Source organism: Camelus ferus, chromosome 3 (genome assembly GCF_009834535.1).
Source record: "Camelus ferus isolate YT-003-E chromosome 3, BCGSAC_Cfer_1.0, whole genome shotgun sequence".
NCBI lineage: Eukaryota > Metazoa > Chordata > Mammalia > Artiodactyla > Camelidae > Camelus > Camelus ferus.
The window spans coordinates 28,687,649-28,713,649 of NC_045698.1; the positions used below are offsets into that span (position 1 = coordinate 28,687,649).

The window sequence follows — 26,001 nt, forward strand, 5'->3', positions numbered from 1 at the left end:
TAGAGTGGCTACTATAAAAACAAACAAACAGAAAATAACAAAGTGTTGGCAAGATTATAAAAAAGATTAGAACCCTCATGCACTGTTGGTGGGAATGTAAAATGGTGCCACTGCTATGGAAAACTCTACAGTGGTTCCTCATATGATCGCCATATGATCCAACAGTCCTACTTATGGGATATACCCAAAATAATTAAGAGCAGGGTCTGGAAGAAATCTTTGAGCAACTATGTTCATAGCAGCACTTTTCACAATAATCAAAATGTGAAAACAGCCCATCAGATAAATGTCCAACAGATGAATGGATTGACAAACTATGGTATTCACATAAAATGAAATATTGTTCAGTCTTAAAAGGGAATGGAATTCTGATACATGCCACAACATGGCTGGACCTTGAGGGCATTATTCTAAGTGAAATAAGCCAGGCATCAAAAGACAAACACTGTATGATGCCACTCAGATGAGTGCTACCTAAAGTATGAAACTCACAGAGACTGGAAATAGAATGGTAGTTGCCAAGGCTGGTGGAAGGAGGGGATGAGGAGTTGTTTAACGGGCAGAGAGCTTCAGTTTTGCAAAATGAGAAGAGTTCTGGAGATTGGTTGCACAGCAATGTGAATGCCCTTGACACTACTGAACTATACACTTAAAAATGGCTAAGATGATAAACATACCATGTATATCTTACCACCATTAAAAATTTAAAAAACTTAATGAGAAGAAAATGACGTTTGTGAAGAATTGGTAATCACACGGGAACATGTAAGGTGAGGTGAGAAAAAACAGGATTAAAAAAACATACACAGAGTAGAATCTCAACTCTGTAATCAACATGGAAGACTAGAAACAAAGACTCGAAGGAGACACACCAGAAGTTGACAATAGGGGGAAGTTAGGGGTGATTTTAATTTTTATTATTTTTAAAAACTTTCCATAGTTTCTGAGTTTTAACAGTGAACTTCTACTTCTTTTACTGCAGGGCGAAAATATTATTTTTAAAATGTGCTTAAATTTATTTCCTTCCTCAGGCTTACTGCTTGCTGCTAACCAAACTAGGATGTGATTAAGGCTTTCATACGTTTTTAATGGGAAGATTAAAGTTTGCCTGTGGGTGAAGATAAATTTTGTTTTGCACAGAATTTTCAGTCCTCATATATCAATAAATCTGACTCCTCTAAGCAGCCTGGTTAGTCCCTGTCAGACATCAAATGGTCAGGCTCTCGGGCAATTCTGAAACTCTGGAAAGAGAAAAAGCCCCCATTTGAAATAATCTATCGATGAGCTGTGTTCATTTTTGGGAGGGTGCACTAGAGTCTGCATCGATCAATAAGTCAGTTGATCAGAAGAAGCATACAGGAGAGGAAATATTTTTAAAAATGAAAGCAACAAAAAATTCTCTACCTGAGGTATCTGATGGCGATTAAAGCTTTCCACCGCACAGGGCTTGCTAAGGAGTCCAGGGGCTCATCCCTGATGAAGTCCTGCAACACAGACAAGGAGGCAAAATGTCTCAGGAAGGACCAGGGGAAGGTTCTAGATGTAGTTGAGACCTCATTGGGCCATTGGGTGTCTTCAGACAGAAATATGGCAAGATCTGTTTCCTGAGACTGGCAAGTTTTACACACTAAAAAAAAGACAGCCCTGCACTTTTGGTAATGAGCTTCTCAGGGTCTTGCCGTGTCCTCGCTGCACACTCACCAGCATGTAACCCAGCAGCACCTCCTTGTAGGAAAACTTGAATTTCTCATCCTCAGCATCTTGGACAGCAATGCCAATCTCAGTGATACTTCTTATAAAACTCATTTGCAGATCCATATCCTAGAGTAAAACAATTCATAATGCAAGCCAAGGTCTTAGACACCACACCCAGTTCTACAAATGTTCAACTTGGGGTTGAAACATGCCCAGACAGGGGTGAGAGTCCGCAACCTTTGTCATCTTCACCTGAATTTAGGATCCAAGTTGCAGGGATTTGATCCAATTGAGAAACTAAGGTCAATCTCCAGCCCCACCCCCCCACCGTAGATTGAGGTTTCTCTGGAATAGTGGCTTTTGAACATTTTTGACCAGAAATCACAGTAGTAAACAATTTACCATTCTACCCAGTACTTACATGCAATGTATTTATGTATATAATGTACAATTGAAATGAGAGTTTTATGATGCTTATTTTTGCTATATGCAACATACTCTTCTATTTCTTTTATTTTATTTCTTTACAAAAAATTTGCTGGTTGTGATCTGTTAGATATATTGAATTGATTTTATGATCTACAGCTGGTTCACAACCCACAGTCCTAAGAACACTGTTCTAGTTCACAGCCTAACTTGCAGACCACCTGGAACCAAATACAGCTCCTTGTTCTGTCTTAGATTAGGGTCAGGAATCCTGGCTTCAGAATTGGATTAACTAGTTATCTATTGGGATCCTTTCCTGTGGAATCAAATCAAGAGAATGTTTATGCTTACTGCACTTCCAGGGATCATGATTTATATTCAAATATATTTATATTCAAATATGTGTATTCCACTATATCAAATATGTCACGTACCTTGTTCATCACAGACATGCCCAGAACCTGAAAAATCAAAGGCAAAAGCAGGTACTAGAGCAGCAGTTAGAAATCTCCCTCATCCCAGTGAAAAGATCCCCCCATCAGCTTGAAGGACAGCAGTGAAGCAGGATGCTATCTTTCCAAGTGGCAGGGGCTGTTGCCTCCCTCCCCCATTTTCCAAGTGAGACCCTGTACATTGGCAGATTCTTTGCCCCAGGTGAATCGTGACTAAGCTCCAGAAGCAGCGCAAAGACCTCAAGCCCTTTGGGTTTCAGGCTTCTCATTTTAAAGAGGCTCTATCAGACTTTGGTAAGAAAAAAGGCATAAATGTAGTCTCCTGGCAGAAAGGGCAGTGAAAAGTTACAAAATGAAAGTTAATAGGGCAGCTGACTTTGGAACTGAGCTACAGTCGATTCTGCTACAACTCTTGTGTTAAAAATGCAAATTGGTTCCAATGAAATTGATACGTGGTGAGAGTACTTTCAGCATATTCTGAATCTTGAGTTTGCTTATGTGCAGTTTTGTCGTGAGAGTAAAAAGGTGCACCCGTTGAACGGAGCCTCGTAGGAACACGCACACACATACCTCAAGCATCTGTCGACTGCCTCAGTTCACTGTGTGGGCTCAGCTGCTCCCATCCAAATCCGGCATTACAGCCGTCCGTCAGATTTCAGACACCCCTTCTCTCTCTCTCTCTCTTTTTCTCTCTCTTTCTTTCTCTCTCTCTTTCTTTCTTAGTGGAGGTACTGGGGATTGAACCCAGGACTATGTGCATGCTAAACATGTGCTCTACCACTGAGCTATACCTACCCCCCTGATCTGTTATCTTTTAAGCATGAAGAGTTCCAAGAGCTAAGACCCTCCAAGGTTTGGGAACTCCTGCTGGGAAACTGAGGTGGCCCTGTGTTGGCTGTTACCTGAGAGCACTGGCCATAAAGAAACAGGACTTGGGACACAATGTCTTCATCAAGCCTGGTGAGGAGTTGACTCTTGGGAGCATGGAGGGCCACAGCTCCGTAGATTACCATGACGTCAGTCTTGGTCAGGCTCTTTTTGCCAGAAAAAAGACCCTGAAGAGGAGGAAAGAGAGACATGAAAAATGTGATTGAAGGAGCTTCTTTTTCTTTCATGTTTTTTCCTAATCCTGTGGACTATGATGGGGGTTAAGAAATGAGACTGGGATTATTAAAATTAGTCAAAAACGGATATTCTTGCTGATATAAATGTAAACACCCAGGACGGGGTGGTGGGGCTATCAGGCTATCACAGAGGTAACTGTGAGAAGGCTTGTGTTTAGTTTTTACTTATTTAATCCCTCTCCTTCCAGGAACACACAATAGAAACTGTCCACGAGGCCTGAGCAGCTGGCGGAGGGACAAACCTAGGCACACACGGGGCTCCTTTGGACCCTCCAGGTCAGCATTAGTGACAGAAAGTGGAGTAGACTTGCTATACAGCCGGTCATCTCCAGGGCTTGGGCTTGGACGGTTCTGATCTGGAGTAAAGACCTGGGGACAGGAGCCAGTATACTATGGAGAAAGGAGACTCACCGAAGGAATTAGGGTCATTTAAGGAGGAGATTATTCTTACCTTACATCGATTCATGAAAAACTTTTCCCGATCTTGGAATGTTTTAAGAACTTTCAAAACAATATCAAAGTGGTTCTCGGCACAGCATCCTAAAATAGACGTTATCCCCTAAAATCAGAAGAGATAGGAGATTTTGAGTTTATTTATTTATTTAACAAATATTTATTGAGCACCTATTATGTGTCAGGAACTATTCTAGGGGCTGGGAATTCATTAGTGGCCAGAACACACCAAACTCCTTGTCCTTGTGAGTGTACAACCAGGGGAAGTCACAGAGAATTGACATGAAGTTAACTCATAAATTTGGTAAACATATAAATATGTGATATGTCAGATGGCAATAAGTGCTACGGAGACAGAAAAAGCGAAAAGAGAGAGTAGTTGCTGCAGGTTGGGGGAATTAGTGATGTAAACAGGGTGGCCAGAGATGGCCTCAATAAAAGGGTGACGTGGAGAAGAGCTATGCAAGGAAGGGAGCCATTGGATGATCTGGGAAGGAGAGCTCCAAACAGAGAGAAAGTAAGTCCAAAGGCCCTGAGGTCTACTGGGGAGGTAGAGTGGACACACAAGGGAAAGTGCAAGGTGAGGTCAGAGAGGAAGCAGGGCGTTGGTCTGAGTAGGGCCTTTTAGGTCACAGTCAAGAGCTGGGATTTTTAATCTTAGATTAGTGGGAAGCCAATGGAGAGTTTTTTGAGCTGAAGTTGATTGATGCTTTTTCAAGGCTTGCACTATTCTGCTGAAACTTCATTCCATCTTCAGTGGTTAAAATTTCGACAGCTGGTAGCTCCTGTTTCACACTCGATGGTCATAGCCACCCTGGCCCACATTTTTTCTGCCTCTCTTGCCCCAGGCTGACTTTACCAACGTGCCTTCTTGGCAGTTTGTTCATGAATCCTGTCATATTCATCTGGTTCAATTACCCTGCTAGAACCAGCAGGACAATCCAGGGACTAGACCATTGTCATCAAGGCCTCAGCCAGCACTGTTCTTTGTCCTAAGAGACAGGCCACACACCCTCCACAACCAGAAGACACTTGGAAGAATTCTTTAAAGGCTTATGACCTGACATCTCTGTGTCCCTTGGTCATGGCTCAAGATACAAACATCTCTATCTTTTAACCTCTGGGTCCTCTCATCCTACAGGGTTCCCAGTCCATCCCCCTGACTTCTTAAGTCCTTCCCCAACTTTCCCACTCTGTGACCTATGTCCCACCATCCTTCTGTCATTTAAGTCTGGCAAAGCCCTGGACAAATCTGACTCTGCCCTTAACTATCACCTATCCCTGCACCTCATCTGCTGGAGGCTGCTGGAAAAAAAGTGACATCACTGAGAACATCGGTGACAACAGAGGAGGACTTTAATCCCCATCTGGGCCCTCAGATCCACACAAGTGTCCCACTACTTTCCCTTAGTCTGTTTTCTCTTTCCAGTTCCTCACAGTTGCTATTTCAAATCTTCTCTCCCAAAACTGTTCCCCAAGCACTCTCCATGAATACGAACTTTGAGAAGCGTTCCATTTTCCCTTATTCTAGTTTGAGGAACCTGACGGATATAGGTAATATGTTGCAGAGCCAAGATTTGAATCCAGCTAATCTGACACCAGAATCAGAGCTCTGGTGTTACCAGAGGGGAAGAGGCATCCGTATGAGATGGAAGATCAACAGCTCAGTGAGACTAAGAAAGTTATATGTTAACCTTAACATGGTAACACGTGACTCTGACCCATCCATAGGTCATTGACAAATCGACTTGCGTGTGTGGGACGTACCCAAGAACCCCTGGGACCTTGAGTGGGCACCATATTTATACCTACATTTAAAATAAGCTTATGTTGTTTCCCAGCCTCTAGCAGAACTAAGAAGGCAAGCAGGATGGGGAAAATGGTGCTAGGAGTTATGTCTATGAGGAATAAGTAATAGCAGAATATCTGAGAAGAAAAAAAGAACTAATAGCAATATAAAAGCAGTTTCAAAAGTTCAGTTATTTAAGTCTACTGGTTTTCAGTCATTTATGATGGAGAAAGAACTCTAAACGTGTCAGAATTTCTGAGGACGGTATATAACAAAACACACTATGTTAATTTACTTTCACTAGCTGGTCTTTATTAGCCTGGGAGTTTTGTTTTTTTTTAATAGACATCCTTTTCTTTCTCCACATTCACATATGCTCGCCAGCTTAGATTAAGGTAGGGAACAGGCAAAAGCACTTTGCAAACGCTTTCCAGGTTATAGTTATATTTTCTCTAGGTTGAAGAACCAATGGTATATAAGGTTAATTTCAGCTTACAAGTGCAGCGATTTTGATGCTGATGATTATACTCTTCAGTTATAAAGCCAAGGCCAAAACAGACTTAAAATACTCTTGTTTAGTAAGAGTGATTGAAATCCATTTAAAAAATATTTTCACAAGCTTGATTAAATAATGAAGCACTGATATTTAAATAGGGAAGCCTCATTTTTTTTCTGAAAAATTCTTTTGGACTATTTTGAGTGTATGGATGGAAAATTTTGCATAAGTAAGACTAACATAAAAACTGTCAGAGGTTTTCTGAAAGAGATTCATTGTCACTGTCATGAGAGGAACTCAAGGGAAAGGGGTCCCACCTGTCGTTGATCCCCCAGTTGGTTGGGCGCAATCAGAAATTCCTTAACCTGTGAGCTTACAAAGTCTGTATCTTGGCAGGATGCTAAGGTGGTCCCCAAGGCTTTCCAAAGGAATTTCTGGAAAACAAAGGACAAGCAACAGAATGTTAAAGATTGGAAAGCAAGACTCTGATGAAAAGTGGAATTAAAACAATCATTTGAAGAAAAGAAATCGAGGTGACTTATGACTGCTTAAGAACCATGCACTTTCAAGTATTATCTCTTCTTCCAAGTGTCCCCCTTCCCACCCCAGGCTCTGTCCTCTACCTGTGTTCTTCTGCCCCCCTCTATGCTGTGTGCCCTGTCATCACAGAACATTTCATTCCCTACTGTAATTTTTATTTTCTTGTTTGTTTCTGTGCTCTGAACTTCAGTTCTTGGTAGCAGAGGGTCTTATTGCTTACTTCCATCACTGGTAGCTAGTAAGTGCTTGTACATGCTTATTGACTGAACATGCTCAATGAAAACTGGGTCATTATGAAGATGATGTCATCAGTTATTCTCAAAGTCCACAGTATATTAACTTAATTTATAGTTTTGGAGATTTTACTCAAAATAATTTTGAAAATAACATTCTCTACTATTATCTTATGGTCTGCTATTATCTCTGTCCCAGGATTAGAGTGAGTTGTTCAGAAGTGCTGCTGGGACGGTGTTAGGAGTGAAGAAGGAAAGTCATATAAAAACTCTTGCATGCATATTTTTACACTGTGTCTTTAGTAAGGAACTCTGAGTAAGTCGGGAAGGGAAAGCTCATAATGGAGGCAGACTGGTGTGTGAGCAGGTGGGGAATCACTCTGTGGCTTCCACCTCCCTTATAGGTGGTGAGGATGTGGGATTCATCATGTTAGCCCTACCCTGGTTACTTCTGCAGTGTCAGGATGGAGAAAAGACCAGTAGGACAGACATGGCTTCCTGTTACCATTCATTAGAAGCCATGTGAGATGTAGAGCTTTGAGTAGGGGAGTGGGGCAACCCAGCAGGGGCTTGTGTTTGAACACTACAGCATATGCTGGGATGGAAACAGGTATATGTGCATGTGTGCATGGACAGCTACATAGCACCAGATTGGCATCTCTTTATTTAGAATGTCCATCTTGTTACACACATATGAAAAACTGGCCAGTTGGAGGTCTACTCCAAGGACTCTGCAAAGCTCAAAGGACTGTAGCTATTGAGTGGTCATTCTTGATCAGAAGGCATCTATGGCACAGGAGGAAAGGAAACTCTAGTAGTAACAGATGAAGTCAAATGAGCACATCCAGGAGAAACTGTACCCATTATCTGACTTGGGATGAGAGGGGGATATAAGGTGATAAAACATGTGGAACAACCACCAAGGTAAGAGTGGCCTCGATCAGAGTAAGAATCTGACAAGGTAGCACCCAATCCACTCTTGGTCATTCAGGAAAAAGGAACCCATGATAATGGAATCATAATGAGGAAAACTGTGTACACCACTGGAGTAAATATTAATGAGGAACAAAGCTGCTAGAGTCTATTTAACTCCAACTTGGGAGAATTTCAGAGAGTCTGGAAAAGTCTTGTGCTGCAGAAAAAATTGATTCCATGAAGGGAAAGGTATGACTTATGGGTGAAGGGTTAGCCTCAGTGCCTCCCGGTACTGCTGACCTGTTGTTTCTCTGCTGAATTTGGTCAGATTCAGCGTATGGTGCATTCTACTTGAGGTCTTGGCTGAATCCCAGAATTTCTGTGAATCCCATAAATCACAAACCTAGAACTGGGAAAGAAATGTTGTCAATCTGTCTCCATCCCTGGCCTCTGGGCTGGCCTTGTGACTTGCTTTGGTCACTAGAATGTGGCAGAAGTGACAGTATGCTTGTTCGAAGTCTAGACCTCAAGACACCTTTCATACTCCATCCCTACCACCATGAGAACAAGCCTGAGCTAGCCTGGGAGATGAGAGACTGCAAGGAGCAGAAACAAGCTGTTCTAGTTAAGATCATCCCAGACCAGTCAATCCCCAGTAGCCCCCAGTGAGACTAGTTGAGATCAAAAGGCTGCCCATTTGAGCCCCGCCCAAACTGTCAACCTGCAAAATTGTAAGTTAATTAGGTGCCTGTTATTTTAAACCACTAGTTGGTTTGTTATGCTCCTAAAGCTCCTTGGTACTCTCACTTTTCTGGTGTTAAGTGTAAGGGTTGAGAGCCATTTAGGCAGCTAATGGCATGAATTGCTCTGCCTACTCATACCACCATTATCCTGGACTAATCCTGTGGGTCTGGAAGCTGTTGGATAAATGATATTACACGAGAGGCGCAAGGCTGGTTTGTGTATAAGAAGATGAGGCATTGCTCACCAAATCTGCCTGATGGATGTGTCTGTAGGTGGATGGACCAATTTGGAGAATCGGTACTTTGTACCTAATTAGAGAGTCAATCAGTGAGGGGAAATTTAGAAAATTACATAGAAGAGTTGCAGGTTGATAATAAAGAATTTGTAGGAAGAGACACTCAATACTGGGAACACTTAATGACTTAGGAAATGTTTTTCCAGGAAAAAATTTTTAAAAATAACCTAACCACAATGATAACCACGATCTACTTCTTATTGAACACACACCACATGACAGGCACATTCTAGGGACTGTATATACTTTATCTCATTGAACCTTCATAACACTACAATTCTCAGAAATGGATAGCATTCCCATTTTATTGGTGAGTATATTGAGGTCCCAGAGAGGTTAAAAAATTTACCTAAAACTACAAAGTAATGTAGTAAGTAGCAGAAACAGGAATCAGTAACACCATGTGGAATGGATGGTTACAATGTGGAAGGTTTTGTAGAGGTCATATGGAGACAGAGGAATGAAAGAACTGATCTTTGAGCATTGTTTCTCAAGTTTAAAAAAAATTGTAATAAAAAGAGTTATCATATGATCCAGTAATCCCAATCCTGGGCATATATCTGGAGAAAATTCTAATTTGAAAAGACACATGCACCTTGATGTTCATAACAGCACTATTTACAATAGCCAAGACATGGAAACAACCTAAATGTCCATCGGCAGATGAATGGATAAAGATCTGGCGCACACACACACACACACACATATGCACACAATGGAATACTACTCAACCATAAAGAAGAATGAAATAATACTATTTGAAGCAACATGGATGGACCTAGAGGTTATCATATTAAGTGAAGTAAATCAGACAGAGAGAGACAAATACCATATGATATCACTTACATGTGGAATCTAAAAAAATAATGATAACACAAGTGAACTTATTTACAAACCAGAAGTAGACTCACAGACATAGAAAACAAACTACAGTTACCAAAGGGGAAAGGGAATAGGGAGGGATACAATAGACGTTTGGGATTAACATGTACATACTACTGTATCTAAAATAGACAAACAACAAGAATCTACTGTGTAGCACAGGGAACTATATTCAATATCTTATAATAACCTATAACAAAAAAGAATCTGTAAAAGAATATAGATGTATAACTGAATCACTTTGCATGAAACTAAGAGGTTGTAAATCAACTATACTTCAACTAAAAAAAGAATTGTAGTATTATTTCTCATAGCCAGCTTCACAAGAGTGACCCAGTGGAAACTAAGACATAAGCTGGCATTAAACCAGTGCTATGGTAGGGGGGTGCTACTTGCTGTCCAGTATCCAATGTTTTCTTCCTTCTCTATGACAGAACCCTCAAATTTGAGTCAGGCACATATTTGTTTTGAAGGCACTACGCAGTTTTCCTCGCAAATAGGTGCAGCCCTGTAACTTTTGGTCATACGTAAGGTGAAGAGATGGTAGCATTTCCTCAACCATTTTCCCCTCCTTTTGGTTGCAGTGCAGACAAGTTGGAACTTGAACAGCCATTTCAGTTCAGAAGTAGAAGCTAAGTTCTCTGAGCTGAAAAACCAACCTTCTCAACGGAGGTGTTGCTGTAACTGTCCATTTGCTGTTTGAAATCCCGAATCAGTTGGATGGTCCAGGCTACGTCACTGATCTTCCATAAAGATTCTTTGAGCAACTGTTGTAGGAAGTGAAAGTCAGATATGACTGTAACTGCTTAATGTGCTTTCTTGGTACTTTTTTATTACAATATCTTCTAAAAGTACAAAGTCAACATTAAATGGGATTATTCCTTTTCCCATAAAAAACTGATTACTTTGGAACTTTCCCTTTTAGTTTATTTTAGAAGCTGTACTCTGTTATGTTCCAAATTCCTATTAAGAATAAGATACATGAGAAGTGGCAGTAACTTTGTGTAAGTGCCTGACTTTTTCCTCTTAAATAAAAATTGCTGAAAGGCTTCAAATAGGAATGAATCCAATCTGAAACTTAAATTGAAGTTAATGTTTTTCAAGGTTCGAGTCAATTTGGAAAAAACTCCATTTGTCAAAGTTAGTTTATTTTTATTACATGTTAAGAAAAAGGACATTTGTGGAATAGTGAATTAAATGCCTTGAAAATCCAATTATATGTACAAGCACACGTTGTCAACTTCAGGAGTCACAAAATATTCCTGATTTCACCAATTATTTTGAGCCAAGGCCACAATCAGTTGTCTGCACCCGTGTCCTTCATTGAACAATACCTAAAAAGTTGTTTTTGTCTTTTTGGAGGACAAAATCCACTGCAATTTCTAAGGTCTATGATTTCTCTTGTGTTTTTCTAAGCTTAAAAACGACATAGTGTCAAAGCCAATGAAAAGATTTGTATGTATTTTCTTAATAAGAACTCATTCAGTGAATTCTTTAAGGAGGAATTAAGCAGCCTCGGCGGTTTAAGGGAAGAAAACAAATGCAGACCATTTTGGAAAAAGAAGCCTCGAAGTATACTCAAGATTGGAAGAAGGAAACGAATTGATCTTAAGATTTCCCTGTAGAAAAAGAACTTTCCTTCCTAGTAAGAACAGTTATTTTAAAAGGGTGGCAGGGGAAAATAAGGTTGATATTTTGAGAGAAGGAAAGTGAGATAAAACAAGCACAAATATAGGAGGAGAGGTAAGTCTTAGAATTAGGGACCAGGAAACGTAGAGCAGTTGCTTTCAAATCTCATTTTGGGTAAGAATCACTTGTGGGAGTCGTTAAGACACGTGAGCTCTCAGGTGCCCCTCTTTGAGATTCTGCTTTTGGAAGGGGTGGTGTTGGGAGATGGAGGTGCTGTGGAGAGGTCACTGAAAACTGACATTTTTAAGAAGCCATAGTTAATTCCTGTATCGGTAGCTTATGAACCAAAACTCTGCTGGATTAAAATCTCCCTGCTTCTGGGCTCCCGTGAGTCCTTGAAATCAAAACTCTCTCAGTAAAGCCAATGTCCATCCAACTCTTGTGTGCAGTTTACCATTTGGGGGGTTTGGCATTGTCTGTGGCACTGTTTAGTTGTAAAGGTCCAAAAAGTTATGAATGAGAGAAAAATACTTTTCTGGAGAAGGGTTACAATGTGGCCTTTTGGTGTTTAGATATCAGGAAATAGATGGTGAGATGCAGAATGAGGAGGAAATGGAATTATATTTAGGAGTAAAGAACCAGAAATGATGTTAATCTCTGTTTCTTTATATAAATGGTAAAATAATGCAATTACAAGGAGAGGGAAAAAACCCCTAAAAATTAGAGAAGATTTAAGAAAGACATGGAGAAAAATTCTATAAAGTGAAATCCTCAAAGCTGTCTGAAACTCTGAATCAAATCGAAGGCTAAAGATTGTTGCTCAAATTTCAGTGATTCAAAGAGCATAATTCTAATGTGATCATATCTAACAGTCTAGTGTTTTTCTCAAGAAAAGAAAATGCTGTTTCCTGCCCTTGGGAGTCTAACTCCTTTTAGTTAAGACAGGTAACTTTCGGTGGTTTCATCACCCTTCATCAGCAGTTAGTCTAGGAGCCACTCTTACCTGAAGCAGCATGGTCTCCCATAGCACAATACTAGTGTTCTTTCCTAGAAACAGAAATTGATGCAATAACTGCAAAAAAAATATCAAGACAATTTCCCCTTGCCAGGTCCCCAGTGGATGCTAGATTTCCATTTCAAGCTTTCTTTCTATGCAGGATGGTTATTTCAGATTAAATTTACTATGCTGGCAATTTTAAATTGCTAGTTAGCTCGACACAGGCTCTTCAGATTCATGATAAAATCTGGGCTTTTTGCCAATTGCAATACTAACTATTGAATGACCATATTTCAATATTCTAGCATGAATGAACAATAAGTTTTTAGAACAATACCAAAAAAGAGCTTCCCTACATATAAGAAAAAGACCAGAGCAAAAGTAAAAGTTCCTGCTGAGTATATAACCCACCAGGTCCTCTTGTAGTGTTAAATATCTCATAGAGAAATAAAACATAAGGAGTCCAGGAGAAAATGCATCTGTTAGCTTGCATATCAAGTTCATTGTTTCTACTGCCTAAAATGAACAACAGTGGCTTAAGACTTTGAAGTGTTTCTTTGTGTTCTTGCCACCTTGGATAAAGGCCTGATCCCACTCCCTTATACCTTCCAGAGGCTGCAGGAGCTCAGGTATGCGTGTTTTCCACAGCTCTACCAAATTTGGGTGAATTATCTCAGGCAGTATCTTCAAAAGTCCAATTGCACCAGCACCACATAATTTCCCTAAACTGGTGAGCATAGATATTACCTGGAGGATAGAAGAGAAAATGCTAATCAACTCAGAGCTATTTATAAGGCTTACCTAGCTTTTCCTTTTTGATCATTGTTCTGGATTCCCTTGAATCTTTCATTAGATGATCTTTTAACAAATCATCACAGTCTATTATTACTTATTCTGGAGCAAAGCTAATAAATACTTAGACAATCCATCTGCCCAATTTTCTTCTGAGGATAAAGGTGAAAAAATACAGGGAAATCATCAACTAGAAACAAATGAAAGGTACCAACACTTAGATGTATCTGTTAGTGAAATGAGGGCATGTGGACACGGTGCTTGAGTGAATGACACGTATGTGGCCAAAAGGAGAGAGAGAAACGTAAACAAACAGATGTGGAATTTATTTGAATGGTTCGTATGAATCAGATTCAGTCTATGCTTATTTAAAATTATAAATAAAGCTTAACAAACATTTCAGTTGCGACAAAATAAATCTTCATGAGTGTCACTAGTATCGCAGAACATTTTTATGCCATTTTAGTGGTTCTTTGGGTTTGGAATATCTATGTAATTTTAGTAGCGTTTATTTGGAACTGAATGATCTATATTGGTTTCAGTCTATCTCACGTTGGTTTTTCATAACTCACTCACCAGAAGTCTGGCCAGCAGCTGTTGTGGTGAAGGAAGTTTCACTAGAAAGAGAGAGCAATTTTCATTATTGCTTGTGGGGGCTAAGAAAATTTAGATTGGGGTCAGGTAAACGAGCAAAGCCATGTGGCCTTTCTGGAAACGAGTCTCTCAGGAGAGAAAGGTTTTGCTTTGTTTTTGAAAGTACAAACCAGCTCCTGTAGAGATGACAAGGGCTGTTGACTCCTTGTCTTTCTTCTTCCTCTCCTCTGCCATGAACAGAATTCTGATGATATTGAACAGGTATTTCAGAGTTCCCGTATATTCTGCAGGTACCACAAAAGTCAGGATTCTTGGCCATAGCACCTGTAGAAAACATAAGGCAAGATGCAAGGATTACTTATGCTTTTCCTTTATTCCTCCTTGGTCTGCCGTGTGTTTCCCTCAAATTTGGAAAAATTTCTCTCACTTATTATTTTGCTTTTCAGGCCAAATCAAAATGAGATCATGAAATACAGTCTCTGCACAGCGCACGAGCTTTCAGGTGCTAGATTTCGTGAGTGGTGGTCAGTGTTTCTCCATGGGGTTGTTGCTGGAATTTGGGGCAGGACAACTCTTCATTGTGGGTCACTGCAGGAAGTGCCAGCTCCACTCACCATGTGCCGGTAAGCCCCTTGTTGATGTGACAACCAAAAATACCCCATGTATTTCTCCAGACTCCAAGACTAGAGTGAGATTGTCCAAAGTGAGGATGGGATGGACAGTGAATGGGCAGCTGTCACTGTCCAGGCTTCAGGTGCGGATCTTCTTGCTCCGGAAACCTGCAGCACCTAGTTTCTTTAGTCAGTATTTTTTTTTAATTTATTTATTTTTATTAAAGTATAGTCAGTTACAATGTGTTAATTTCTGGTGTACAGCACAATGTCCCAGTCATGCATATACATACATGTATTTGTTTTCATATTCTTAGTAAGTTTTACTTCCTAATGGAAACCTAGATGTCAGCTTGGACTCTCCCCTTTGTCTTGTCATCTGTATTTAATTACCAAGCCTAGTCCTGTTTTCATTGTAAGATTTCTCAAGCCCTTCCATATTTTCCCTCTTGCTATTATGACCCAGTTCCGGCTCCTATGAACCTCATCTGATCTCAGTCTCTTTATGCTTTGTCTACTCATGTCCATCCATTGATTTCCGACAGTCATCACTTTAAAAGTTCAGCCCTTGCTGAAAATTTTCAATGGCTCATCAAGGACAAGGTAGAATTTGGCATTTCAGACCCTTTAGAGCCTGGCCCTTTGTCATAGACTATTTTTTTTGTTATTTCCTACTAGATCAGAATTTCCCAAACTTTAGTATGCACCAGAGATGTTGGAATTCATTTGCATGCAGATTCATGGGCCCCATGCCCAGATATGCAGACTCATTTAGGGTTGGTATGTGGCTTGGAAATCTGCATTTTAAATAAATACCCCAGATGATCCAAGAACCACATCTTAAAATACCATCTTAGATAAGGCCTCAGAGCCACTTAAATTGGTCTGTTGATTGTCTCTGGGCTGTGCCATGTATTTTTGGCCATTCAATCCTTTCCCAAGTTGTTCTGCTTAAGGAAAATGGAGACTCCAAGGTTTCTCCCCTTGAGGTCCAGGTCATATCAGGCCTCCAGGGAGACCTGAGAATGTGTGCTTTTAACACCTTCCCAGAGGAATGGGGAAAGGTTAGTATTCATTGTATTCAAATCATCAACCATTACTTGACAATATGTCTAAGTATGTTAGGGAAGAAGAGAAATATATTAAGATGCTTATAAACGGCCATTTGCGATCCAGCTATAAAAGACTATTTAATATCTGTTTTTGAGGAACTACTATGTGCTGGCACTGAGCATGCCGATATATTTCCTTTAGTCGGAGCTTTGAAAAGCTGCTGACACGTGGAGCACAAACTCGTATCTTCACTCCCAAGTGCACAGGGCTTCAGAAGGGTCATCAGAGTAACTGGTAAGTGGAGACAGAAGACCCCTTACCTGAGGCATGCCAATGACCAGTGGGTCCAGGGTTTTTAAGATCTCCAAGCTTGTTTCTTGGACAGATTTCTCTCCCTTTTCATTCTCCTGGGAGTTAGGTTTTACTGGTTTCTCCTTTAAGAAAGATGAAATAGGTAACTTGTTAATAATCCCTCCTGTTGGTCCCCCGACCTTACTTGGATGTGGTCTCAGGCTTTGGGGTGGGCTCATAGAACCCAGTGATCTTGGTCTCAGTATCTGATCCGTGTTTTCAAGTGCTCCTTGAGATCGTCATACTAAGTGAAGTAAGCCAGACAGAGAAAGACAAACATCATATATTATTTATATGTGGAATTTAAAAATGACACAAACTTTTAAAGAAACAGAAACAGATTCACAGACATAGAAAACAAACTTATGGTTATGGGACGGTGGGGTGGTGGGAGGGAAAAATTGGGAGTTTGGGATTTGCAGATACTAACTATTATATATAAAATAAATAAACAACAAGGACCTACTGTATAGTACAGGGAATTATATTTAATATCTTGTAATAGCCTATAATGGAAAAGAATATGAAAAAGAATATATATATATGTATATATGTATAACTGAACCCCCTTCCTGATCACTGGAAATTAACACAACTTTGTAAACTGACTATACTTCAATAAAAAAATTAGAAAGTAAAAAGAAGCAATGCAAGAGAAAAAAAATAAAGTGCTCCTTGGAGGAATGGGTTAGAAAAAAGACCCCTGGCTAAAGCAGAAAAGCAAACATGAGGAGCCTTAAACTTCAGATACTCCCTTTTTCCCTCTGGCCTTTCCCCATTTTCTCTGGGGCAAAACTTTCCAAAGACACTGCTTCCTAGTGGAGTGGACTATAGCTCTGGTTGCAATGAACTTGCTAAGATCACTGGTCTCTTACACACATGTTTTTCAGGCTATTCATTGAAAGGAACCAGTGCAACAGGTATGGATGTCTCTTGTTTTCTAGAAACAATTACCTTTCTCTGCCCACCTCCAAACCATCCCCAAACCTTTTGAGGCCAGGTTGCTTCCTCCTTAGGGAAAACTGTGATTTAACCTCCCTTGCATTTATTATAAGTTAAAAATGGTATCAGTGAACGGGAACTGGAAACACTAGAAGCTGAAAAATCTATAAATAAAAATAAGACCGAAATACAACTTCTAAACCAGTTACCGAATTGAACCACAGTTTTTTTTTTTGTTTGTTTTCTTTCTTTCTTTTCTTTTCTTTTTTTAAATCCAGCTGAGTCAACTGCATTTATTTCAGGGCAGAACTCAAACCGGCTCCCTCTTCATACCAGATTCTTGGTGGACATGGCAAACTGGGAGAAGACGTAATCAATCAGTGGCCATCCTTCCTGGGCTTCAATGTAGCATTTTTCACACATGGTTTGGATGAGGAGGAGGGTGGAATTCCTCACCTAGAGTACGGAAAATGCATTCACAACATTTTGCTCTGTTCGGCAGAATAAAAATCTAGATTCTCCTATTGTTTAACCTTCATGGATCATTCAGGGAGAATCTTTCCAAAAAAGAGTATAAATTGAATGATGTGACTAATGATAGATGGAGCAGGAAGTAATCTATAGGCTATGATTTAGGGGTCACTGGAAAAGCTCTCTTTAACCCAAATCTTTCTCCTTATTCCCAAGACATAGCCTCTACTACTACATCCTGTGAAACATTAGCAACTTTGGACTAAAACATTGCCTCGCTTTAAAAATCCTTAATGGAAGGGGGCACATTTAAATAAAGTTTCACAATTCCTTATTCACAAATTCAAACTCCGAACAAGTCTGAAAACTTGGGATTTTGTTTCTTAAATGTGTTCCCATCTCATTGGTGGCAAACCCCAATCTGAATGGCTGCAAAGCTATTTGTAGTCTTTACGTATTCTATGAAGTGTGGGTATGCATACATTTTCTTGAAGAAATATCGATAGGTTTGACAGCGGGCCACAGTCACAGTAATGGTTTTCTAACATCTGAAAAATTGTGAATTCTGAAATACGCCTGGCCCTAGGGATTCGAATAAAGGTTTATGAACCTGTGTTACAAGTTTTTGATAATTTGGCTTCAATTAGTTTATTGGATTGCTTCCCTGGAGGATAGAAAGCTCAGATCTAATTGCTTAGTGAATGGGTCTTTTAATGGAGAGTGGGAAGAAAATAATATTTTTAAACAGGAAGGCAGGGCTACATGGTGGCAATTAGCAGTTAGCATACAGGCACTCAGTGATCGCCCTAAGAGAGGAGACAGAGGTACGTCTCTCTGTTTTTGCCTGAGGAGCTGGCCTTCCCTAACGTTCCCGTGCTATTTTATTCTACTTTAAAATCTACTAGTAATTCTTCGATTGGCTTGGCCAGTTACTGGGTCAGGCCTTTATATTAAATCACTCCATTGTTGTTTATTGCATAGCTTTGGTTATTTTAACCGCAGTTAGTTGGTGACTAAAGCCTCTAGGGGAATTTTCTCCTCTTCCTTTGCTTCTGTGTAGGGCTTTGATCCAAACAAAATATAGTTTTCATACAAATAATACAACAATTGCTAATTTAAAAAATTGTTCCTGTACGAATTCTGTCTTTTCTAACATGGAATACTTTAATCAAATAATCAGGAAATATTGAGCCATCTACTGTGTGCAAAACTTGCTCTAGGTGCTCCCTGAGTGGAAAACAGGGTGTCTATGCTCAGAACAAAGTTCAAGGGTTATTCTCTTCTAGAGGAAGATATGTTATCTTTATAATGAACAATTAATTTCTTAACTATTTGAAGTCTATGGCATGGTGATGTTCAGGGCAAAAATCTTTGTTTTTTCCCCTTACAGAGAAACCCTTGAATTAAATGTGCTTTAGAACTTCACTTTGATATAGCTTATCTTTTGGGGAAAGATACAGTTCTTTTAAAAGGAGAATTGATCAGTGAGCTCTTTATAAAGCATTCTCATAAGCAGATCCTTAAATAATCAAAACCATTTCATTTACTCCTAAAACTGTCATTATCCAAATAAAAGCCCCCATTGATCCTCTTACTTTAATACTGAGGTCACCCATGACGACTTTGACTGTTCTTTCAATTGAAGTGATATGATCCCTCAGCTTGGGCTCTGAAAGAGGGAGAGATTGAGAGGTCTGCTTCAGTAGCAGTACAATACATTTGGATTGATGAAAACCCATTAGAGTTATAGTATGTAACTGCAAAGTCTCTGATCCTTAACCTTTTATGTTATTCAGTTCCCTCCTACCCTCCCCTTTTCCAGCTCTTTAAAGATGTTGATTGCTGTTTTTTGGGTTCTCTGTTACATTTTGTTTCACCTTGTTTAAAATGTTAGATTCTTAAGTGGCTTCAATACATCAAGCCTAATGGATCGGCTTTAAGTTTTATAGACCACTTCATGTTTTTTCTGCCAATTCTCCAATAAATCTCAGGGCAAGCTGAGGTTTTAAAAACTAGTATAATGTAAAAATGAATTATCATACTATATTAAATCCAAGATATCAATTTTATGAGGCATCATTATTTTATATTGCACCCAAAGTGAAAAACTATAGTGGCTGATGATAATTAAAGATGCTATCAATTATAAGATGCATCCCAATAATAGGGAAGTATGTACTTTATGAGCAAAAATAAACAAATGGGATCTAATTAAACTTTAAAGCTTTTGCATAGCTAAGGATACCATCAACAAAACGAAAAGACAGCCTACAAAATGGGAGAAAATATTTGCAAATGATAATACTGACAAGGGACCAATTTCCAGAATATACAAATAGCTCATACACCTTAATATCAAAGAAGCAACCTAATCTAAAAATGGGCAGAAGACCTAAACAAGCAATTCTCCAATAAGAACATACAAATGGCCAATAGGCACATGGAAAAATGTTCAGCATCACTAACTGTCAGAGAAATGCAGATCAAAACTACAATGATATATCACTTCACACCAGCCAGAATGGCCATCACTGAAAAGTCTACAAATGATAGATGCTGGAGAGGATGTGGAGAAAAGGGAACTCTCCTACACTGTTGGTGGGAGTGTAGATTGGTGAAGCCACTATGGAGGACAGTATGGACGTTCCTTAAAAACTGAAAATAAACTTACCATGTGATCCAACAATCCCATTCCTGGGCATATAACCAGAGAAAAATAAAATGAAAAAGACATATGCACCCTAATGTTCACAGCAGCAATATTTATGATAGCTGAGACATGGAAACAACCCAAATGTCCATCAACAGATGACTGGATAAAGAAGATGTGGTACATATATACAACAGAACAGTACTCAGCCATAAAAAAGAATAAAATAATGCCATTTGCAGCAATATGGATGGACCTGAAGATTGTCATTCTAAGTGAAGTGGGCCGGAAAGAGAAAAAAATGCCATATGACATCATTTATATGAGGAATCTAAAAAATAATAAAAATAATAATAAAGACACAAATGAACTAATTATTATTTATAACTAAGATGATTGATTTCTTGAATATGTGTAAGCACACTTGACTGTCCTTTATGATTGGATTACCGAATTCTGTTGATTCTTATTTTGTAGTTGGCTTTATTCCTTTGATAACTATGTAAGATTAAAAAGCTAAAGCTCTAACCTGTTCTTAGAAACTATTATCAGTCCATACATGTAAACTAAAAAAATGTGCAGTGCACTGTATATATGTATTTACATGCAATATAATGTGTATGTGCAATCAAACTATAATAATTCTACCTAATAAAACTGAAAAAGAAAAAACAAGAAAGTATGTGCTTTTTGGAATTAGATATGAAAATCTTAAGTTGTACTTTTTTCTAAGTTTACTAATTTTTGGAACATTGTGCATTCTTTCTACGCACCCCCTGTTTATTGGCCCACTTAACCAGCTTACTAGTGCTCTTAAATTCTGAATTCAATTCTCAAATATTCTACTCATCTAATGGGTGCATCCATAAATATCATGAAAGAAGCGAGGTAATTGGAAATGCCTGTTTAAAAGTAGTAGATTGTAGACAACTAAGAAAACAGAGCTTCATTTGAATATAATGTTCTATAAACATTCCAAAGACACAGGATAAACTTAGAGAATGCATAGGCTTCAGTTTGCTTCTTTGTACAAAACAGACCACTCCGGCTTCCTCACGATTGCTCACCCTCAGCACTGATAGCCGATCTTAACAAAGACAAGATTCCCGTACGAATGGCTTCATTATTACTTCTCATCTGTTCATCAAAAAATTCCATCAGGTCTGCTGGGCTGGAATGGGCTGCAAGTTTAAGAAATACTGGCATCATAAGAACTCATTTTGACCTTAGGTAAGATATTTGTGAATGGGAAGAGGATAATTCTATGAGGATTGTCAAAGTCACCCTTCAGCTGGTAATTGAATTAGTTTTGTATCCTGACCCTGGGGACTTGGTGCTTCTTCTACAACCTGTATCAGGTATTCTAACCATGTAGTGGGTGGGACTCTGATGTGAAAGCAGGAAGGAAAGGGAGAGAATGAAGAAGGAAAAGAGAGTCAAGGAATAGATACTAAGAGATGACAAGGAAGAAGAAAGGGTGACTTTGGGTTTGACAGAGTTTCAAATAATCTCAAATACCAAGAAAAAAAGCATTTCCTAGCCTTAGGGTTACCAACTCATACTGGTTTGCCTGGAAATAAACCTATGCATATATGGTCAATTAATTTTCACCAAAGGAGCCACGAATATACAATAGGGGAAAGAATAGTCTTTTCAATAAATGGTGCTGGAAAAACTGGGCAGCCACATGAAAAAAAATGAAATTGGATTTACACCAAATACACAAATTAAAACAAAATGGATTTAAAACTTAAACATAAGACCTGAAACTGTCAAACTCCTCAAAGAAAACATAGGGCGTAAGCTCTGTGACATTGGTCTTGGCAAAGATTGTTTGAATTTGATGCCAAAAGCAGAGGCAACAAAAGCAAAAATAAACACGTGGGACTAAATCAAACCAAAAGGCTTCCGCTCAGAAAAGGAAACCATCAACAAAATATGAAAAGGTAACATATGGAATGGGAAAAAAATATTTGCTGACCATATATCCAGTAAGGAGTTAATGTCCAAAATATGCCTGAGACCTTTCTGGTTTTAGAACTGAAAGTTCTATTTCCCTGGAAGTCCTTTAGTCCCAGACAGACCAGGATGACTGGTCACCTTACCTATAGCGCTCCTCTTAGGAACAGGTGGAATGGGGAAAGGCGCAGACTACTGTGAGTTGAAGAAACATTTTGTGTGTATGTGTGAAAGTGACAAAGTGACAGTTTGCACACACTGCATCCTTGTCGTCAGCATCACTTGGAGATATTTTAATTAAAAACCCTCTGGATGCTGGGTCCTACCTAGAATGAGGAAACAGCTTGAAGCTTCAATTTCATTTTCTGTTACTGGCGGCTCTGGAATTCTGCACACCTGGATGACAAATAAAAAATCAGGTGGTTCATGTTAGAAACAGAAAACTGGTGAAAATGAAACAATCAGATTTGACCGCATGGTCTTCTTACCTGGTGGAGTAAATTGATAAAGATAGTTTTTTTCAAGGCTTTCGGAAGACCAACGTCATAAAGGACTGCCGCCGTCAGTATTTGTCTTAGACTCTGGGAAAGAAGCTCTCAAAGGTTAGTTGGAGGCTGCCCACAAAGCAGCAGGACAGGATGTGGAAGGCAGACAGTTACATTTTGTGAGGAGAACACACCCATACATAGCCTTCCTGTGGTTACCAGATTTTCGTAGTGATTCCGGCCTCTCTACCTTGTTCAGTGCCCCAGCAGCTTAAGAAGAAATTCTTTTCTGGAGTCTCCACCCTCCAGCTATACCCAGCTCTTCTCTACTTCATATTTCGCAAGACGTATATAAGTTCAGCTGCCCAAACAGGCCTTTAAGTTCCTCAGGCCCTCTTACAACTTAATATCCTCCAGGACAATTGCTGGTCAACTATTGGCATCAGTTTCTTTAGGGTGCGATGCTCACCTGAGTGACGTGGAAATCAATCTCTTTGTCTTTATACTGGTTCAGGAGCCAGGGGACCTGGCCCAGGGCGTATTCACAGAGGTCTTCCCGGTGGAGGAGCAAGCTCACAGCGGGTCCGTGAGCCTCAATGATGGCCAAAGCCTGCAGAGGCAGCAAACAGATACCGTTTCTAATACTTCATCATGCTTTCTGTACATTTCTCAGAATACCAGGAGCTTTAGATACTTCCCCCCAAAAAACTTTCTCCACTGCTTTCAACCAAGAAAGTTTTCTTTAAAAAATGTTTATGTTCAGATCATTGTATGAGGTAGAGTTATATTTATATTTATATCTACATCTATTATCTATATTGATACTCATTTCAATATTTGCCCAGCTCTTCTGTCACTTTCTTTTTCTATGTTAATAAATTGAAAATTAAAAAAAACTTTGATTCCATATCATTTCGACCCCACTATTATCTTCATTTGATTCTATTTCTCTTTCTTTTCTCTCAGAGCAAAGCTTTTTGAAGGAGTGTTCTGCCATTGCAGTCTCCACTCCCCGCCACCCATTTATTTCTCAATCCACTATAACTGGCTTCTGTTGACATGAAAAATGAACAAGTATAAAATATAAATGCAATATGTAGTGATGATAAAAATTTAGAAATTACAAAGATTAAGATGAAGCAGAAAACATGGTTCCCACAGCAGTCACAGGTAATCACTGTGTGGTATAATTTCAACATGTTATTTCCTTATTTGACTTTTCTTTTCCATCTTTCCTTCTATGTATTTTAATTTCTTAAAGATTGACACCACTCTTGATAGTCCTATATTCTGCTTTTTTTCTACCTAATATTATACGATTTCTTTTTCTATTAGCTACATTTTGTTGTATGGCAAACTACCTCAAAACTTAGTGGCTAGTAATAATAACCATTTATGTCATTCGAGACTGTGTGTCACTTGGGAGGTTCTTCTACCACATTTCCCAGCAGTGGACAAGTTTAAAGATTTTTCTTGCTTGAGCACTACAGAAATGGACTCTGCAGATCTGCCTTTGTTTCTTGAAAATCACTCTTTTCTCATTTTTAAGATCTCATTTTTCTTGCTTAAGCCCTTCTAAGGTTTCTTACTTCTTAAAAAAAAAAAAGGCCTGTGTAGTCAAGGCTTTTATTGTGTGGCCAAGATCACCTTTTTTGGTTTCTTTTATTTCTGCTTCTTTATATCCCCTTTCCCCTGTCTGATTGCCCTTCTCCCACAGGACTCACTCAAGTGTGGACGTTACCCTACCTCCAACCTATGCTTCTGTGGGTTTTATCCCCTCTTTAGGGACTGCACCTCCCCTGTAATGGATGACTTCATGGGTTGCAAGCTAAGTTCCAATGTCAAGGCTTTTCCTGTGCTTCCCTCCCTGAGCTCCCTTATTATTTTGTGTACTTTCTGTCTTCCTGTGGGAAGCCAGGAAAGTCGTCAGCAAATTTGCATTGGATTTTGCTTTTGCAGAAAAGACTTCTACAAGATATTTTAAACGTTCCATGTTGGCTCATGAGTTAACTATCCCAGCATGTTAAAAAATAAAAGCTTTAATAGCTCAAAGCACAGAAAAGAAACTGAATCAGAGAAGGTAGCTAAGTGTTAAATCTTTTATAATATAGCAATAAAGAGATCTAAATAGGATATAATTTAGCCTACTTTAAAAAATTGTAGCTATTAAGCAAGACAAGGATGGGATTACATATGTGAATGCACTGTGTAACCTAGTCTTTATAAGGCATTACACTATTTTGAAGCAGTCAAGCTTTCTTTATATGTCATTTAAATTAAATGTGATTTTCCTAGACACAGGAAATTTTGGTAGATTGATGTTTTCCTAGTCAGTGACTCAGCTCAAACATGGGTTATGATATATAAGACATGAAATAGCTGACATTCTATATAATTTTGATCACTTTAGTTATTCATTGTTCTCTCTACACATTGGTATGTCAGTTCCATGAGAGTGGGGACTTGGGTCTGTTTAATCTCTGCTGTCTCCCCAGCATGAAATGATGTCTGGCATGTCATGGGGACTTAATAAATATATCAGTTGAAATAATGAGTAAATAGTGATTTGAAACAGGAAAAACAAAAGATTTAATAAACCTGATAAAAATACAACCCATAGCTTTCCAAAAGAACTAAGATTAATTATCATGTCAAAAAGAGAAGAGGAGGTCCAATTAACATGCAAGGATGGCTAGCTTGAGGCATGCTAAGGCCCCCACTCACTTGCATAGGCGAGGTCGTGGGGACCCACTTATCCATGATATACCGGAACAGCATGAAGATCTTGTCAGAGAGTCGATTGGCATCCAGCCTGGGATAGGGAAAATCCCTCCAGTGGTTGACATATTTATAAATGGCTTTGCTGAACTTCTGAAGGGCTGCATTAAAGAAACAACCACAGAGTGAGAAAAATATAAACATGGGAAGGACCATAAGACAATATGAGAAGGGTGGATTGATGATTATCAAATGTGTAATAGTTTCTATAAAATCTTATGACTGTATCACGTAAATATATAAAAAGTATTCAGCCACTTTAGCGAAATGCAAATGAAAACCATGATGAGATACTACAACCTCCCATCTGGAATTGCTAACATTTCAGACAGTTAGTACCAAGTGTTGACAAGACTAAGGTGCTGCTGGAATTTTACATTCTGTTGGTTAGAGGATGAATTGATACAAACGCTATAGAAAACTGTTCGGCACGATCAACCAAAGTTGAATATGCATTACCTATGATCCAGAAATTCCACTCCAAGGCATACAGCCATTAGGCATGCATACAGATGGGCACTAAAAAACTTGTGCGAGAAGGTTCATATTCATTTTTTTTGTAATAACCTCAAACAAACAAATAAAAGATCCAAATTTTTGTCAACAGGTAGAATGGAAAAATAAATTGTAGTATAGATATATAAT

General features: G+C 39.1%; 1 protein-coding gene across 1 annotated transcript in view; it reads right to left on the reverse strand.

The window, feature by feature from the left end:
• Positions 1–26,001, reverse strand: part of MROH2B (maestro heat like repeat family member 2B) — a 59,421-nt gene that overhangs the window by 23,112 nt on the left and 10,308 nt on the right. The window contains exons 6-24 of the mRNA XM_032468249.1: positions 25,303–25,457; positions 23,048–23,188; positions 22,582–22,674; positions 22,420–22,489; positions 21,202–21,315; positions 19,080–19,153; positions 17,347–17,469; positions 16,041–16,154; positions 14,227–14,380; positions 14,039–14,079; positions 13,276–13,417; positions 12,677–12,720; positions 10,704–10,811; positions 6,753–6,869; positions 4,149–4,256; positions 3,476–3,628; positions 2,556–2,582; positions 1,702–1,821; positions 1,405–1,484 (exon numbers count right to left, since the gene is read on the reverse strand). Coding sequence (XP_032324140.1) covers positions 1,405–1,484; positions 1,702–1,821; positions 2,556–2,582; positions 3,476–3,628; positions 4,149–4,256; positions 6,753–6,869; positions 10,704–10,811; positions 12,677–12,720; positions 13,276–13,417; positions 14,039–14,079; positions 14,227–14,380; positions 16,041–16,154; positions 17,347–17,469; positions 19,080–19,153; positions 21,202–21,315; positions 22,420–22,489; positions 22,582–22,674; positions 23,048–23,188; positions 25,303–25,457 — 1,978 coding nt within the window. The remainder of the gene's footprint in view (positions 1–1,404; positions 1,485–1,701; positions 1,822–2,555; positions 2,583–3,475; positions 3,629–4,148; positions 4,257–6,752; positions 6,870–10,703; positions 10,812–12,676; positions 12,721–13,275; positions 13,418–14,038; positions 14,080–14,226; positions 14,381–16,040; positions 16,155–17,346; positions 17,470–19,079; positions 19,154–21,201; positions 21,316–22,419; positions 22,490–22,581; positions 22,675–23,047; positions 23,189–25,302; positions 25,458–26,001) is intronic.